Source organism: Balaenoptera acutorostrata, chromosome 9 (genome assembly GCF_949987535.1).
Source record: "Balaenoptera acutorostrata chromosome 9, mBalAcu1.1, whole genome shotgun sequence".
Taxonomy (NCBI): Eukaryota; Metazoa; Chordata; class Mammalia; order Artiodactyla; family Balaenopteridae; genus Balaenoptera; species Balaenoptera acutorostrata.
The window spans coordinates 51,410,306-51,427,336 of NC_080072.1; the positions used below are offsets into that span (position 1 = coordinate 51,410,306).

General features: G+C 42.8%; 1 protein-coding gene across 8 annotated transcripts in view; it reads right to left on the reverse strand.

The window, feature by feature from the left end:
* Positions 1–17,031, reverse strand: part of STIM1 (stromal interaction molecule 1) — a 197,487-nt gene that overhangs the window by 85,922 nt on the left and 94,534 nt on the right. For all 8 annotated transcript variants that reach the window (XR_003622552.2, XM_007173633.2, XM_007173634.2 and 5 more), the window contains exon 2: positions 1,528–1,658. Coding sequence is in view for 7 of the 8 variants with exons in the window: in XM_007173633.2 (XP_007173695.1) it covers positions 1,528–1,658 (131 nt within the window). In the remaining variant the exon portion in view is untranslated. The remainder of the gene's footprint in view (positions 1–1,527; positions 1,659–17,031) is intronic.

Sequence of the window (17,031 nt, forward strand, 5' to 3'; positions counted from 1 at the left end):
GGATCCCCTCTGCTGACCAATCAGTGGAGTGCTGTGTTCTACCTTCCCATCTTCAGTGACAGGGAGTTCACTACCTACCTACCAAGGAAGCCTCTTCTATGAGGAGATAGCGCTGTGAGGTGATTCTTTATTCCAGAAGAATATGCCTATATTTTACTTTCCCCACAGTGGTCCTGGTTCTGCCCTTAGCATAAGAGAAACAATACTGCAGTACTTAACAGCATAGGCTTTGAAATCAGACCTGTTCTCCTACCCAGCGTGTCCTTGAACAAAATGCTTAACCTTTCCAAAGTTCCACTCCTCGATGGTAATACCAACTTCCTAAGGCTATTAACAAAGTTAAAAAAGTAACTATGCAAAGAGCTTAACACTGTGCCTGGCACAGAGTAAGGATTTCATTGTTATCATCATCATCATTTAAGTCTGATTCCTCTACTTCTGTTGCATTTGAAGACAGAAATTGTATTATCTGAATCTTTTCTTTTCCAGGCTAAAGTCTCTTCACTAGACTGTAAATTATATGAGGACAGATGTATCTCTATGTAATTATGTGTATTTGCTGCCACATCCCCACGTCTAGAACAGTGCCTGGCACACATATAATAGACAGTTATAAACACTGAATTGTATTGAATGCTGTCTGTTTCAGAGTTTCCATACCCTTCAACATTCATGTCACTCCTCTCTTTCACTGTTTCAAATGTTTTTGGCAACGTGAAATCCAAAGTTGAATTCACAACTTAAAGGTGGGCTAACCAGAGGAGGAGAGACTAGATTAGCCCCTCCCTCAGGATATACACCATATCGCTACTAAAGGCTGGCATAACTTGCCAGCTTCACCCCACTGCTGGCTCAAGTGGAGCTTGAAAACAACTGAAACTTTTCAATCTTTTCACACATGATGACTTTGTGCTCTGGGCTCTGTGGAATTGGAGCTGCAGTCATGCCAAACGGTGAAACAATAACAGAGCTTTTTCCATCTAGAGATTCCTCTCGCTCTTACTATCTGGACCACTCAACTGGCTCCCAGCAACTGCAGCCTGGAATTCAGAATGATCTTTCTAGGAACCTTTGTTTCTTCCTCACAAATAGAGTATACACTTCCAAAGGGCAAGATCTGACTGTCTTGCCTTCTCTTCCACATGCCAGCACAGGGCTGAGCACAGAGTAAGGACAGATGGATGCCCTCCATCTACAGCAGGATTACAGTAAGGATTCAGGGAAACTGTACAGACGAGCCTCAGGGCTCCCTCCCCTCTCAAACAGCACAGCTCGGTCGGTGTTGTGCTTCTAGCCGGTAGGCAAACAGGAGCCAGTCCAGGCACAGACACAGATGTAAGGCCTGCACTCTGGCAGGCCGGCTCCTAGAGGCTGCTCTGCTGAGAATCACCTTCCCTGATAGGGATGCACTCCTAGAGGACAAGCCAATATCAAGAACACCTCTCCTCAGGGAACAGCCTGTCCAGACAGCTTCAGGGACTGTTCTCACGGGAAGAGGAGAGAGCCACGCAGGGTGAGGGAGCTCACCTCATCACTTTCTTCCACATCCACGTCACCATTGGCATCATCATCCATCAGCTTGTGGATGCTGCGGACTGCATCAAAGCTGAGCTTCTCATCCTCACTGTGGCACAGGGGCTTGTCAATCCGGCAAAACTCTGTACAGGAAAAGCAAGAGACAACATTACGGGGGGCTGCCACCCAGCTCTATTACCTACCTGTCTCACAGTCCCTGGCTTCTAGCACCTGACTCCTCACGTAGCCACTCAACAGACTATTTGTACAGTGATAAAAGTATTTCATATTAACTGTCTTCCCTATTTAGGGTCAATGCTTTATTATCCTAATAGTTCCTTGGCAGGGAAGTCAAGCATAGGGCTAGGAATACACTGGGATCTGCACAAAGAACATGAATAAATAACTCACAAGGAAAAAAAATACAAGTGAGAGAAAATACGAATAGCTGATGAACACAGGAAAAGGTCTCACTAGTAATCAAAGAAATACATATTCAAATGAAACATCATTTGTAGTCAATAAATAAATGTGAATTAATACAATCTTTCTAGAAATAGGAAAACAGGCCATTTGTTCCAAGGCCAGAGTACTACGTAGTTTTCCTTTTTGTTCACTTTGTCACTGCCTGTACATATAATGCCAGCCACAGGCTAACTGAGGAAACCCTTCACATCTTATGCCTCCTCCAGGACAGCTACATTCAGCAAGTATCTGCTAGACATCTAAGGTCCTGAGCACATCTGACACAACAGCATGGAGGTCTGGAGTGAAACTTCCTCCACCCACCACCATACAGTCATACAGCAATAAAACCAGCACAAGAGCCTAGCCCACCCAGTCTCTTTCATGACACCTAATCCTCTCTTACGAACCTGGAAAACACCTAGCCTGATCGAGGCACATAGCAGAAAGAGCCTGGAATCTAGTCGTAGCTCTACTATGTGGCTCTAAGGAGGTCACTTCCCTTCTTCAGGCTTCAAGTTCACTATTTGAAAAAGACATTTTAACTAAAGTTTCTGGCATTTCTTCCAATTCCTAGAGTATAAAATTCCTCTTTCCTTTCGACTCTGATCTAGGCAAAATACTCTTCAGATCACCCCCAAAGAAGACAGAAGAAAAACCGTGACCTCCCAGATAACGGAAGCAGTCACAGAAGAGAAAGCAAGGACAGGGTGAAGAAGCTGTGGCTGTGAAGCCTTCTAGAAGGCCCTGATCAGAGACCGGAAACACTCTAATCCATCTAATCATTTACTTGTCTGCTGGTCAGAAACAGAGACAGGATTGGACAGGTCACCTCTCTATCGCTTGCTAGTTGCTCAAATCCTTTTCGAAATGAGGAGGGTTATAAATATTAAATTTTTTAAGTCCCAGATGTGACTCAATAAAAATATGTTGGATATTGAAGCTCACAGATGTTAACGGATGTGCCCAAAGTCAAAGGCCGCTGAAGAGGCACAGCAAGAGCCCAGGTCTGCTGACTCGCAGGCCAGCACTTCACCTGACTGCCTTTATGCCAAGGTAACCAGACAGCTTTAGTTTCATCTTCTGGAAGCCACGGACAGTAATGCTAGTAGGGAGCACACTGAAGAAATGGCTTTATAAAAGAAAAAAGTAGATAAATAGTATGCATACAAAAGAAATAAGTACCTCCATGGAACCTTATGTTCCTCTACCTTTGTCCTGGCAAGGTGGAGTGGAAAATGGAGGGTGGGGTAAAGGGGTGGTGGGTACTGAGGAAAAGAGTAGAAAATAGCCAAAAATTAAGGCATTGTTTCTCAGTTTCCTCACCAACGAGAGCTCTTGGCATGATTGCTTCATTCATGGACTCCTATCCACAAACTACCTATCCCCAAAAAATTGCAGTAACAACTAGTTCATAGATAAAGCACACAGCACTGAGATTAGCATAACCAACATAACACTTTCCTTCCCTTATTCCTGTGTTTATATTATTCAAAGGTATATATAATTGCCTATAAGAGCTTTTTGATCAGCATATGACATGCCCATTTAAACAACATTTATTGAGTACTCTTCAAATGTCAGGGTCTATAATCAGCACAGGGTATAAAGAGATGAATCAGACCTCATCTCTGCTCTCAAGGAGCTCAATTATAAAAGTGGGGGAGATAAGCAATTAAAACACTATGTTCTAAGTTCCATAATAGAAAGAATTGAGGTTATGCTAGGGGTCAGCAACTTCTGTAAAAAGCCAGACAGTAAACATTCAGGATTTATGGGCCATATAGTCTCTGTTGCAGCTACTTAACTATGTCATTGAGCACAAAAGCAGCCACAGACAAAACATGAGTGAGAGAACTGAGCTGTGTTCCAACAAAATTTTATTTACAAAAACAGGTGGTGGGTTGGATTTGGCCCTTGGACCATACTTTGCTGACCCCTTTTCTAGAGCTCCATAGGTAGCACACCTGAAGCACATCAGATCGACAGATTTCTGACCCAAAACAAAGAAACCTAATCTTTTCATTAGCCTGTATCCACCCACAGGATGAACCTAAGTAAAGTACTTCTATTAGGCTTTTAAAAAATAATGGGAATAGTTTACCACGCTCTAGGGACTGGGGTCTCCAGGCTGGGCACAATTGGCCTACAGCAGGTCCAAGAAATTTGGGCTTCAAGCATCAGGCTCTAGTTTGTAACCTGATCAGACAGACAGGTTACCTTTGCTGCTGGCATCATCTGGCACAGAGAAGGATTAAAGGGATTGAGGATAAGGGAAGGGAGTACAAAATCTTGATGTCCCATATGGCCATAGAATCCTGTCCAGAAAAATCATGTCAGCCAAAATTCACAAATAATTCCTTCAATGAAGCATTTTCTAGGCTGTCTCTCTCTCCTTCCTGAGACCTTTTCTACCTTCTCTTAATACATTCCAATCTGGCAAGGTTTCCCAGACCCATCCGGAAATTACCTTAAAAGATCCACCCATTTTAGCAACACATTATTACCACAATGAAAGAGCCCTGCACTTGAAGTCAGAACACATGTGTCAAAATCCCAGCTTCATCAGTTACAACCATATGATATTGGACAAGTTGTTTAACTTCTCTGAGCCTCCAATATCTCATTTGCAAAATAAGGATAATTAACTCTGCTGCATAGGGTTTTTGTGAGAGTTAAGCAAGACCACATTTGTTAAAACACCTAGCATAGGGCCTGCATGAAGCTGACATTTAATACATTTGTAGTCTCCTTTTTTCCTCCCAGAGCAGCAAGTGAACAGTTTCCATCTTTTGCTAACTTCAGCCACTTTCCCCCTAAGACCATAAAGAATCAAACACAGGCGGTACAGTCCAATCACATTGCTCAGACGAATGTTCTAGGTGAGCTGGCAAGCAACTCTGACAATAGCCTGTCTTCCCACAGCATTTATATGTCTATCACTGGTAACATTTATCATACTGTGTTGTAGTTGTCTATTTAATTTGTCTTCCCCATAAGGGCTTGGGACTATGTACCCAGCAACAAGAAAAGGCCAGGTTCTTGGTAGATGTTCAGTAAATGTTTTTTGAATGAATAACTAAATACCAGCTCTACAATTATGTATGGGATTTCTGTAGGCAGAAAAGAGAAGAATTTTAGGTAGAGAGAATAGCATAGGACCAAGTTTTAATTTTTTTGGTCTCAGGACTCCTTTTTACACTTAAAAATTGAAAATCCCAAAACTGTTTGATATTTACTATATTAGAAATCAAAACATAAATTCTAATATTTAGTAATTAATTCATTTTAAAATAATAAAATCTCACATACATTAATATAAACATGTTTTTATGAAAAATAATTGTTTTCTGCAAAAGAATTCATGAGGAGAGTGGTATTGTTACACATTTTTGTAAATCTCTTTAATGTCTGGCTTGATAGAAAACAGCTGTTACAGCCTTATATCTGTTTCCACATTCAAGGTGTTGTTTTGATTGAAGATCAAAACATAGATATGCAGTCGGAAAATGCAGGAGTATTTTAATAACCTTTCAGATAATTGTGGTCATTCTTCTCTGATACTTCACCAAAACTCAACAAGTAGTAAGTTTATTAAAGGTTAGTTACAATGTGAAATCTGAAACTATACAGATGAACTTTTTGTACTCTATTACAATAAAATCCATTGGTCTATCTTGCACTTTGAATGGATCTTTTAACCATAGGTGATTTTTCTTTTTTTTTTTTTGGTCGCACAGCACGCGGGATCAGATCTTAGTTCCCTGACAAGGGATTGAACCCACGCCCCCTGCAGTGGAAGCATGGAGTCTTAACCACTGGACTACCAGGTAAGTCCCTACCCATGGGTGATTTTGAAACATGATACACTAATCATTTGGAAACTAGTGATTCGATGAGTTAGGCAGAGCTTCCAAATTTGACACAGTTCATTTATACAATATCAAAATAATCACAATTATTGATATCATCACTGATTTCATCAGAAAAGCTGTAAATTTGGAGAAGCTGTCAAGCTCACAGGGACAGATACAAGTTTTCCCAAACTCTTATTTTCAATTAAAAGCTGGAATTTTATCATTGGCAACAAATACTATCAGTTTTTCTCCTTAAAGTAGCAGACTCACTTCATTCATTTTCAAGAAGATGTCTGCCAAAAACATAAGTCTGAGTAATTGCAATTTGTCAGTTATTCTTTCAAGTAAAACTAGTGTTCCCCGAGAAAAGGAGATAGTTCAGCTTGCAACTCAATCACAAAAATGCATTTCCTTGAGATAAACATCAGGCTTCTACATGCAGTAAAAGTGCTTTATGCATACTTCCTGTTTTATCACACAGAATACTAAAGAGACATGTATTCATGGGATACAATTTAATAAAATTAATAAATAAAGGCTTAAAAAAAACTGAGAGGGCATGGAGGTGAGGAATGCAATGATTACTGGCACAACTTTGTGCCACTCTTTTGACTCCTGTTAAGGTGCCAGCAGTTTTACCTACTAATTTCTTCTGCACCAACACTGCAAATGTACACACGATGGAAAAAGCAAATAGCATCTTAGTATTATTATTAAAATGGCTTTGACCTTCTGGATCCCCACAAAGATCTTGGTGACCTCCAGTGGTCTGCAGACCACACTTTGTTAACCACTGGCGGACAAAACCGCAAAGGCTTTTCCCTCATGTCCAAATCTCCTCTCCTTTCTCAAGGCAGAGCTAATCATTCACTGTTCTATGCTCCAAAGCACTGTGTACAACTCTGTTACATTAATTCTCATGCTCTGAGTTGTTTGCATGCCACATCCAGAAAAGGGCAAGGACTGAATCTGACTCACTCTATCCCCCAGGGCCCAGTATGGCACCATCACTAACATCCACCTTGTCAAGTATGAAATCAGTAAGTGCTGGCTGAACGAATGAATGCATGAGTGAACGGATTCATAACAAACCATCTCCCCAAAAGGCAACAGAATTCTTGAGTGCAACCCACCAATTCCCACCACCAATATCCACCACCCACCTAATGCCTCTCCTCTCCCAGCACTACCGTGCAGAGCCGCTACAGTTGAGCTGGACAATGGATTATGTGATGTGAGACACAAGCCCAGAGGGAAAGAAGTGAGAGAAGCAGCAGTCAAGGAAGAAGGTAGAGAGAAGGAGGAGAGAAGGGCACTGGTCAGACTGTTCCTCAGCGCTTGGCTGGAACCTGAGGGAAATCTGGATGGAAATGGCTAAATTTTACCAACAGGGGCCTCATCTCTGAAAATAATTTCTCCCCCTTCACCCTCCACCCCCCAGCCAGGACTGGCAGGCTTTGCAGTGACTCTGAGGGGATCAGAATCCACCCTTACCCTTAGAAAGGGCTCAAAAGACTGTAAGACTGAGAGCATGAGCCCTGGGAAGACTTTCAGATTTGACCAAGGACCATGAGGTCCCAGAGATAAAACAGCCTGGAACCTAGAATGAGGATGGGGCTGGGGAGGAGGGCAGGGGACCCTCTAGACAAAAATGTAAAGGCTGAGAAGGGGAACTGGCAAGAAAAGGTCCCCCCTGGAATACAGCACGTAGCAGGCCTAGCCACAGAGGAAAGAGAAGTCAGATTCCTGGGCTGTGTAAAATCCAGCCTACCTGAGGGATGTTCCCTCCCCTGTTAGAACATCACGTCCTCATATCCAAGAAGAGGCCCAGCTCTTCTCAGCAGGCGGCAGGAATTGAGAAGTGCTTTCCTTCTGGACAAAGCTGGCACTGGTTTCAGCTACCCAAGCAGCCCTGACCCAAAAGACTTCTGACCATGCTCACTTCTCCTCAGAGGGAGAATACATAAAAAATAACCCATAGAGTACCAAGAGAGAACCCTAAGGTAAACCATGGGCTTTGGGTGACTACGACGTGTCGATGTAAGTTCATCCTTGGTTAAAAAAAAGAAGCACCATTCTGGTGAGAAATGTTGATAACAGGGCTGGCTATGCACGGGTGGAGGCAGGACCTATATGGGAAATCTCTGTACCTGCCTCTCAATTCTGCTGTAATCATAAAACTGCTCTAAAAAATAAAGTCTTAAAAAAAAGCATAGCCTGTAATATGTGTGTGATTGGTAGAGATTTTGTTCAATTCTTGTTAGCCTGCTTTTAAAAATATTACATATGTTGATTATAATGTGAGATAATTATATTCTCACTCTAACCTGAGATCTGAATACTCCAGTAACAGTTATTTTATTTTTTTCATTTTCTTTTTTTTAATTAATTTTTATTGGAATATAGTTGCTTTACAATGTTGTGTTAGTTTCCACTGTACAGCAAAGTGAATCTGCTATACGTATACATATATCCCCTCTTTTTTGGATTTCATTCCCATTTAGGTCACCACAGAGCAGAGTAGAGTCCCCTGAGCTATGCAGTAGGTTCTCATTAGTTACCTATTTTATACATAGTATCAATAGTGTATATGTGTCAGTCCCAATCTCCCAATTCATCCCACCCCGCTCCTTTCCCCCCCTTGGTTTCCATATGTTTGTTCTCTACATCTGTGTCTCTATTTCTATTTTGCAAATAAGATCACGTACCATTTTTCTAGATTCCACATATATGCATTAATATACGATATTGGTTTTTCTCTTCCTGACTTACTTCACTCTGTATGACAGTCTCTAGGTCCATCCACGTCTCTACAAATGACCCAATTTCGTCCCTTGTTACGGCTGAGTAATATTACATTGTATATATGTACCACGTCTTCTTTAACAGTTGTTTAATTTATATTAAACATAATTAAAGAAAGTCATCAGTGGAAAAAAGATAATCCATAGCATCAGCTATGTATAAAGCTCCAATAAGCAACATAATGAGATATACCTCCGAGTTCCACCAGCATTTCTGACTTTGTACCTCATGTAGGCTTACCACAGTCAGCTTACAGCTGCAGTTATCTGAGGGTATCTGAGGGCAGAGCTATGTCTTTTTCATTTTTTCATAGCACCTACTACCACCTCACACATGATATATTTGTTCATTTATTTGTTTATTGTCTGTCTCCCTCCAACAGATGTAAGGTTCACAAGCAGGGACTTTTTTTGTTTACTGCAGTATCCCCAGGGACTCATACAGTGCCTGGCACATAGTAGGTATTCAATATAGATTTGTTGAATGAATGAATAAATCTTTGTCTTCCCTAATGTGCAGAGCAGACTTCTCCTCTCTACCTGACTTTTAAATGTTGGACTTTCAAAGAATTCGGGCTCAGTCCTAGGCTGTAATCTTACCTCTCCTCATAGCTTCAACTACCACTTAAAGAAACTACTAGCTATTACCAACTCCCAAAAAACAATATGATGTTTCTGGTTCAAGTTTCACTTTTGGCCTACAGAAATCCACAGACTCCAACTACCTACTAAACATCTCCATGTGGATGTGTAACAGGCACCTCAACTCATAATGTCTAAATCTAAACTCATCACCTTTCCCCCAAACTTCCTACTTCACCAGTTGTTTGTGTCAGAAACCTTGACATCTCACTCTCCCTCACTCCCCACATTTAATCAATCACCAATCCTAGTTCAAGACTCTTAACTGTTCCAGATCTCATTCTCCACACAGCATGTCACTCTCAGCAGAGATATTCTAAATACTTAATGAGCAATCAGCAGGAGTGCTGACTATAGGCAGTGCTGGTGCATACCACCTGCATATCTGTCCAAGGCCTCTCCCTTCTTAAAACCCTTCAAAAGTTTCTCATTATTCTCAAGATAAAGTTCAGGACTTCCCTGGTGGCCCAGTGGTTAAGAATCTGCCTGCCATGCAGTGGTTGAGAATCCGCCTGTCAATGCAGGGGACACGGGTTCGAGCCCTGGTCTGGGAAGATCCCACATGCCACGGAGCAACTGGGCCCGTGAGCCACTACTGAGCCTGCGCGTCTGGAGCCTGTGCTCCGCAACAAGAGAGGACGCAATAGTGAGAGGCCCACACACCGCGATGAAGAGTGGCCCCCGCTCGCCGCAACTAGAGAAAGCCCTCGCGCAGAAACAAAGACCCAACACAGCCAAAAATAAATAAATAAATTTATAAAAAAAAAAAAAAAAAGAATCTGCCTGCCTATGCAGGGGACACGGGTTCGAGCCCTGGCCCGGGAAGATCCCACATGCCGCGGAGCAACAAAGCCCATGCGCCACAACTACTGAGCCTGCTCTCTAGAGCCCGCAAGCCACAACTACTGAAGCCCACGTGCCTAGAGCCCATGCTCCGCAACAAGAGAAGCCACCGCAATGAGAAGCCTGCACACCACAACGAAGAGTAGCCCCCGCTCGCCGCAACTAGAGAAAGCCTGCACACAGCAACAAAGACCCAACGCAGCCAAAAATAAATAAATAAAATACATAAATTTATTTTTAAAAAAAAGTTCAAAGTCCCTACTGTGGCCTGCCAGGCCCAGAACGATCTGCCACCTGCCACCTTTCTGGTCTCATGTTCAGCAACTCCTCCTGCTTCGTGTGACCCTTCTTTGATGTGCCAAGTTTCTTCCCTCCTTTCCACACAGCGCAGTGGTTCTCGGCTCTGGCAGCACATTAGAATCACCTAAGGAGCTCTTAAGCTGCTGACACGCAGGCCCCAGTATCTCTATGGGTGAGACCTAGGTATGGGTTTGGGTTTCGGGTTTTTTTTTTTTTCTTTAATTGAGTAATAACACACATACAGTAAAGTACACAAATAAACACAAGGATCAATTAAAATATATATATTTATATATATAAATATATATATATATATATATATATATATATATATATATATATCCATGTAACTTTCACCAAAATCCAGATACAGAACATTCCTAACACTCCAGGAAGACTCCCTCCCCTTGCCCCTCTCCAATCACTACTACCACGACCCCACAGTGGTAACCACTATTCTGGCTTTCATCACCATAGATAAGTTTCGCCTTTTTTTCCGACATTTATTAAAATGGAGCATGGATATTTTTAGGGTACAGTTGCACACAATAAAATGCCCCCATTCTAAGTGTACAGTTCAATGTGTTTGACAAACATATGCATTCATGTGACCACCACCCTGATTAAGATCTAGAACACTTCCATGGTCTCAAAATGCTCCCACTTGGCTCTTCAGTGCCAACCTCATCCCCATCCCCACACAACCAATGATCTGATTTCTAGCATTAGAAATTAGTTTTGCCTCTTCTAGAACTTCAAATAAATACAATCATAGCTCTGTGCTCTTTTGTGTCTGGCTGCTTTTGTTCAGCATGATTTGAGATTCAACCATGCTGTCACATGAATCAGTAGTTTGCTCCAATTTATTGCTGAGTAGTATTCCATTGAATGGATATACAATTTGTTTATCCATTAACCAATTTCTAGCTGTTACAAATAAAGGTTATGAACGTTAGTGTATAAGTCTATATGTGGACACATGTTTTCATTTTTCTTGAGTGAAAATGAGTTTTTTATTCCTTGAGTTCCACTAGGGGTGGAACTGCTGGGTTATATGACAGGGGTATGCTTAACTTTTTAAGTAAATGCCAAACTGTTTTCCAAAGCAGTTGTATCACTTTATACTCCTACCAGTAAGCACCAGTATGAAGCACCAGTCCTGTTGCTTCATATACTCTCTTATACCTGGTGATGATGCTAATGTGAAGCCCAGGTTGAGAACCACCCAGAATTCCTTTTATATGAAAGGCTCTTCCCGTTCTTAACCTGCAACTCTGACTCATACTGCTGGTCTCAGCTTAAATACTTTTTCTCCAAAGAATCTTCTTTGATTCATCTTCTTTCCCAAACTAGTTTAAGCCCAAATTATATTTTCTCCAAAGTACCCTATATTTTTCATTTATAACACTTTTCACAATTGTAATTATTTGTGTGATACTTTGCTTAATATCTGTCTTCTCCACTAAACTGTAAGCTCCATAGCAGCAGGAATCATGGCTATCTTCTTCATGGCTGAATCCTAGCTTCTAGCCAAACTCTAGCACCTAGCAAAGTCCCTAGCACAACAGTTGGGCTTCAATAAACATTTGTTGAATAAACAAATGAATGCCCAAAAGAACCTGTTGCATGAAGGAGCAAATTCAGAGATGAACAAATACAGTCCTTGCTCACAAAAAGTACTAGGATGAGCATAGTACATGAGTTACAAAGACACAAAGTAGAATATGGTAAAGGGTCAAGAGACCAGAGCAACAGGAGACGGCACAGTCTGAACAACAGGTAGAAGGCAGTGGGGGCAGAAGGGAAGGCTACCTAAGCACAGCAGCCCAAGAGCAAGGAGCACAGCATCTCACACAGTTTGATTTATTAAAAGAGTCAAAGTCAGAACTTCCCTGGTGGTCCAGTGGTAAGACTCCACGCCCCCAATGCAGGGGGCCCGGCTTCGATCTCTGGTTGGGGAACTAGATCCCGCGTGCGTGCCGCAACTAAGAGTTCGCATGCTGTAACTAAGAAGTCTGCAGGCCACAACTAAAGATCCCGCATGCTGCAACTAAGATCTGGTGCAGCCTAAATAAATAAATAAATAAACAAATAGGCCAAAGTCAAAGGGTTCTTTTTGCCAATCTTGCAAAAGCTCCTGGCATAGAATGGGAGTAACGGATAGTGGGATCCCTCACCATACTCAAACTCTAAATGGCAGAGTTGGAGGAGCTTTGGAGGGCATTAAGGGCCACTGCTCACTTTACAACTAGAGAAGGAAACTGAGGCCATGAAATGGGGTTGTTTTGCTGTAGGTGGGCTGGCAAAATAGTGTTAGAACCAGATTAGAAGCCTCACTAACTTTTTTTAAATTTATTTTATTGAAGTATAGTTGATTTACAATGTTGTGTTGATTTCTACTGTGCAGCAAAGTAATTCAGTTATACATATATATAACATTTTTTCATATTCTTTTCCATTATGGTTTATCACAGGATACTGAATATGGTTCCCTGTGCTATACTGTAGGACCTTGTTGTTTATCCATTCTATATGTAATAGTTTGTATCTGCTAATCCCAAACTCCCAGTCCATCCCTCCCCCACCCCCCCCTCCTCCTTGGCACATACAAGTCTGTTCTCTATGTCTGTGAGTCTGTTTCTGTTTTATAGATAAGTTCACTTGTGTCATATTTTAGATTCCACATATAAGTGGTATCATATGGTATTTGTCTTTCTCTTTCTGACTTACTTCACTTAGTATGATAACCTCTAGGTCCATCCATGTTGCTGCAAATGGCATTATTTCATTTTTTTATGGCTGAGTAGTAGTCCATTGTACATGTACACCACATCTTCTTTATCCTTTCCTCTGTCAATGGACATCTAGGTTGTTTCCATGTCTTGGCTATTGTGAATAGTGCTGCTATGAACATAGGGGTGCATGTATCTTTTCATATTATAGCTTTTTTCTAGATATATGCCCAGGAGTGTGATTGCTGGATCACATGGTAGCTCTATTTTTAGTTTTTTGAGGACCCTCCGAACTGTTCTCCATAGTGGCTGCACCAACTTACATTCCCAACAACAGTGCAGGAGGGTTCCCTTTTCTCCACACCCTCTTCAGCATTTGTTATTTGTAGTCTTTTTTTTTTTTTTTTTTTTTTAAATTAATTTATTTATTTATTTATTTATTTTTTTTTTTGGCTGTGTTGGGTCTTCGTTTCTGTGCGAGGGCTTTCTCTAGTTGTGGCAAGCGGGGGCCGCTCTTCATCGCGGTGCGCGGGCCTCTCACTATCGTGGCCTCTCTTGTTGCGGAGCACAGGCTCCAGACGCGCAGGCTCAGTAGTTGTGGCTCACGGGCCTAGTTGCTTCGCGGCATGTGGGATCTTCCCAGACCAGGGCTCGAACCCGTGTCCCCTGCATCGGCAGGCAGACTCTCAACCACTGCGCCACCAGGGAAGCCCTGTAGTCTTTTTAATGATGGCCATTCTGACTGGTGAGAAGCCTCACCATCTTCTTATGCCATGTCTTGTGGCAAGACTATGGTTGGGAGATCCAGATGAGCCTGTGCAACAGGGCTTCTTAGAACTCCTAATTCTTACTCTCCAAGGCCAACAAACGGGGGTGGCGGGGAACGGGTTCCATTAGGTTCTATTTGTCTATTAAGGGCAAACACAGAAGCCCTAACTGAGCTTGTGCCATTCCCCAGGCAGGGTAAAACAGAACTTCCCGGTTTTGCCTTAACTTCTTCAGTGTCCAGCACTAGCCGAAGGCCCCTTCTTCACTAGGACTTAGAAACAAAGTTAAAAAGACACTAGAGGGGCACTCAGTCACCCCTTTGTGTCCCATTTCTACCATCTTCCTCCTCTCAGCATTCTTTTCTTCAAATTTTGATCTCACAAGAAGCCTCCTTCCAGAAGAAGATGGCTAATCCTTAAAGTTAGTCCCCACCAAGCAGGCCATGCCCTCAATAACTTGGGCTTCTGGTGCAGGGGCCTTCTGGCTGTTCTGACTCCTGGTGCCTACTTCTGGGTCTCCTGCAGGGCTTCGGACTCTTGCCCATCTGCTTAACAGCCTTTTGCCTGCCTTTTTTTTTTTTTTTTTAATAAATTTATTTATTTATTTTTGGCTGCGTTGGGTCTTCGTTTCTGTGCGAGGGCTTTCTCTAGTTGCGGCGAGCGGGGGCCACTCTTCATCGTGGTGCGCAGGCCTCTCACTATCGTGGCCTCTCTTGTTGCAGAGCACAGGCTCCAGACGCGCAGGCTCAGTAGTTGTGGCTCACGGGCCCAGTTGCTCCGCAGCATGTTTGATCTTCCCAGACCAGGGCTCGAACCCGTGTCCCCTGCATTGGCAGGCGGATTCTCAACCACTGCACCACCAGGGAAGCCCTGCCTGCCCTTTTAAACCTATAACCTTTCTGACTGAATTAGAAGTGTCTGACCCCGAGTTCAGTGTTCACATGCTGGCATTTTAACACTCATTTTTGACTTTCAAACAGCTATTTGATGAAATAGCTAGCTAAAGGCAGTGGCAGTACAAAGAGAAGTAAGACACACTTTTCTGGCCTCCAGGGTCCCCTCCATTCCTACCCCCCAATTATTAAAATATATACTGAATTACATAAGTGGTAGATGTAGGTCTTTGAATCTAACTTTCTTATACCCTGACTACTCCTAAGGATTAATTTTCTTATCTGAAAAATCAGTAAAGTTCTTTAAAAACAGTAAACCCCTATAAAAATGTCAGTCGTTCATTTGTCAGTTCTCTATTCTTTGCTTTACCTGTGAGTCTGATGCTCCCAACTACAGCAGGAGGAGTCTGATTTTTCCTGTATCCCTTGTGTCTGGCCCTGGGCTGGGCAACACAGTACCTGGTCTAGTGACAAATGAAAGGTGCGTACATGTTTGGAAGATTCACTTTCTCAGCTCTGGGGTCCCACACACCACAGGTCTTTACATTCTTTACATTCTAAAGGCGTCTGTGCCAAGAAGTGTGACTGTCCCAGAGAAATTCAACACACTCTCATTCAAAAGCCACCCCAAATTCTCTGATCTGGCGCTTGACCCAAACATTCCTGTGTCCTGGCCAGTACTTGTCAGGGTCTGAGATGGCCAAAAAAATAATTACCAACAACTCAAAACAGCTTTCTGCTAGGAAGAGTTTTCTAACAGTGCTGGGGTGGCCATCCAAGGACCAGCCCAGATAGGGACTTTGCACAATGCCCTGGGGAGATGTCCAACCTATTAGTGGACCCTCTAGGATTATACCCTCTGGGTTCAGAAGTGGGGCTGGCTCCCAATAATCAGTGCTTATCACAGCAGCCCCAAGAGCACAGTGATAAAGGCCTTGAAGATATAAACACTGAGGAGCCAGGCACACCACTGCATGGGGTAAAAACAATGTGGATTGCAGTTTCCATAGCAACAAAAGGTTTGTCCTCAAGCCTCCCAGGCCCACTGCTGGCTGGCTTACCAGAGAACACATTCCTAGGCTCCAAAAGAGACCAAGACTAGGACAGAACTTCTCACCATCTTTCTGCCCCATATAAGCCTCCACTCAAACAATACAAGGAAGCTTACTGGGCCCCCTTCTTATTTTCTGGAGAGAAGATAACCAAGAACACCTACTGAAAAACCTGGCAGTCAGGATGATCATTCTAAGAACTAGGTTCGCAGCCCTTCCTCACCCGACGCAGTTCTCAGTCAGCTATGGTAGCAGAGCAATTCCCCTGAACAGGGACTATTAGGAATGAAGTATGCCTGAGCCTCCTTACAGCCCAGGCTCCCTGACCCTGCTCCCTCATCTGCACAAGCCTGATGCGATTTCTGAGGAAAGGCCTCTCTGGCAAAGCACATTCCAGCTCACAGAGAACTGAGTTCAGGTCTCAGTGTCTCTTTTTTTTTTTTTTTTTTTTTAAATAATTATTTATTTATTTATTTATTTATTTTTGGCTGTGTTGGGTCTTCGTTTCTGTGCGAGGGCTTTCTTCAGTTGTGGCGAGCGGGGGCCACTCTTCATCACGGTGCGCGTGTCTCTCACTATCGCGGCCTCTCTTGTTGCGGAGCACAGGCTCCAGACGCGCAGGCTCAGTAATTGTGGCTCACTGGCCCAGCTGCTCTGCGGCATGTGGGATCTTCCCAGACCAGGGCTCGAACCCGTGTCCCCTGCATTGGCAGGCAGATTCTCAACCACTGCGCCACCCGGGAAGCCCCTCAATGTCTCTTGCCTGGGTTACTACAGTAGCTTCCTCACTGATCTCCCTGTCTCTGCTCTAGTCTCTCTTAAACTCATCCTCTACCAAAGCAGTCAGTATAATTTTTCTAAAATTCAAATCTGACTAGACCACGGTCCTGAATAAAATCCTTTCCAGGTTCCCATAAAAACCTGTACACAAATGTTCATAGAAGTTTTATGTGTAATAGCCAAAAAATGGAATCAGTCTATATGTCCTTCAACAGGTGAATGGTTACACTCTAGTACGTACATACTACTCAGCAATAAACAGGAATGAAGTAATGATTCACATACCTTCCCTGGGTGAAGTCCCAGGGAATTATGCTGCGCAAAAAAAGCCAATTCAAAAAGGTTACAAACTCCACAATTCTATTTATATAACATTTTTTA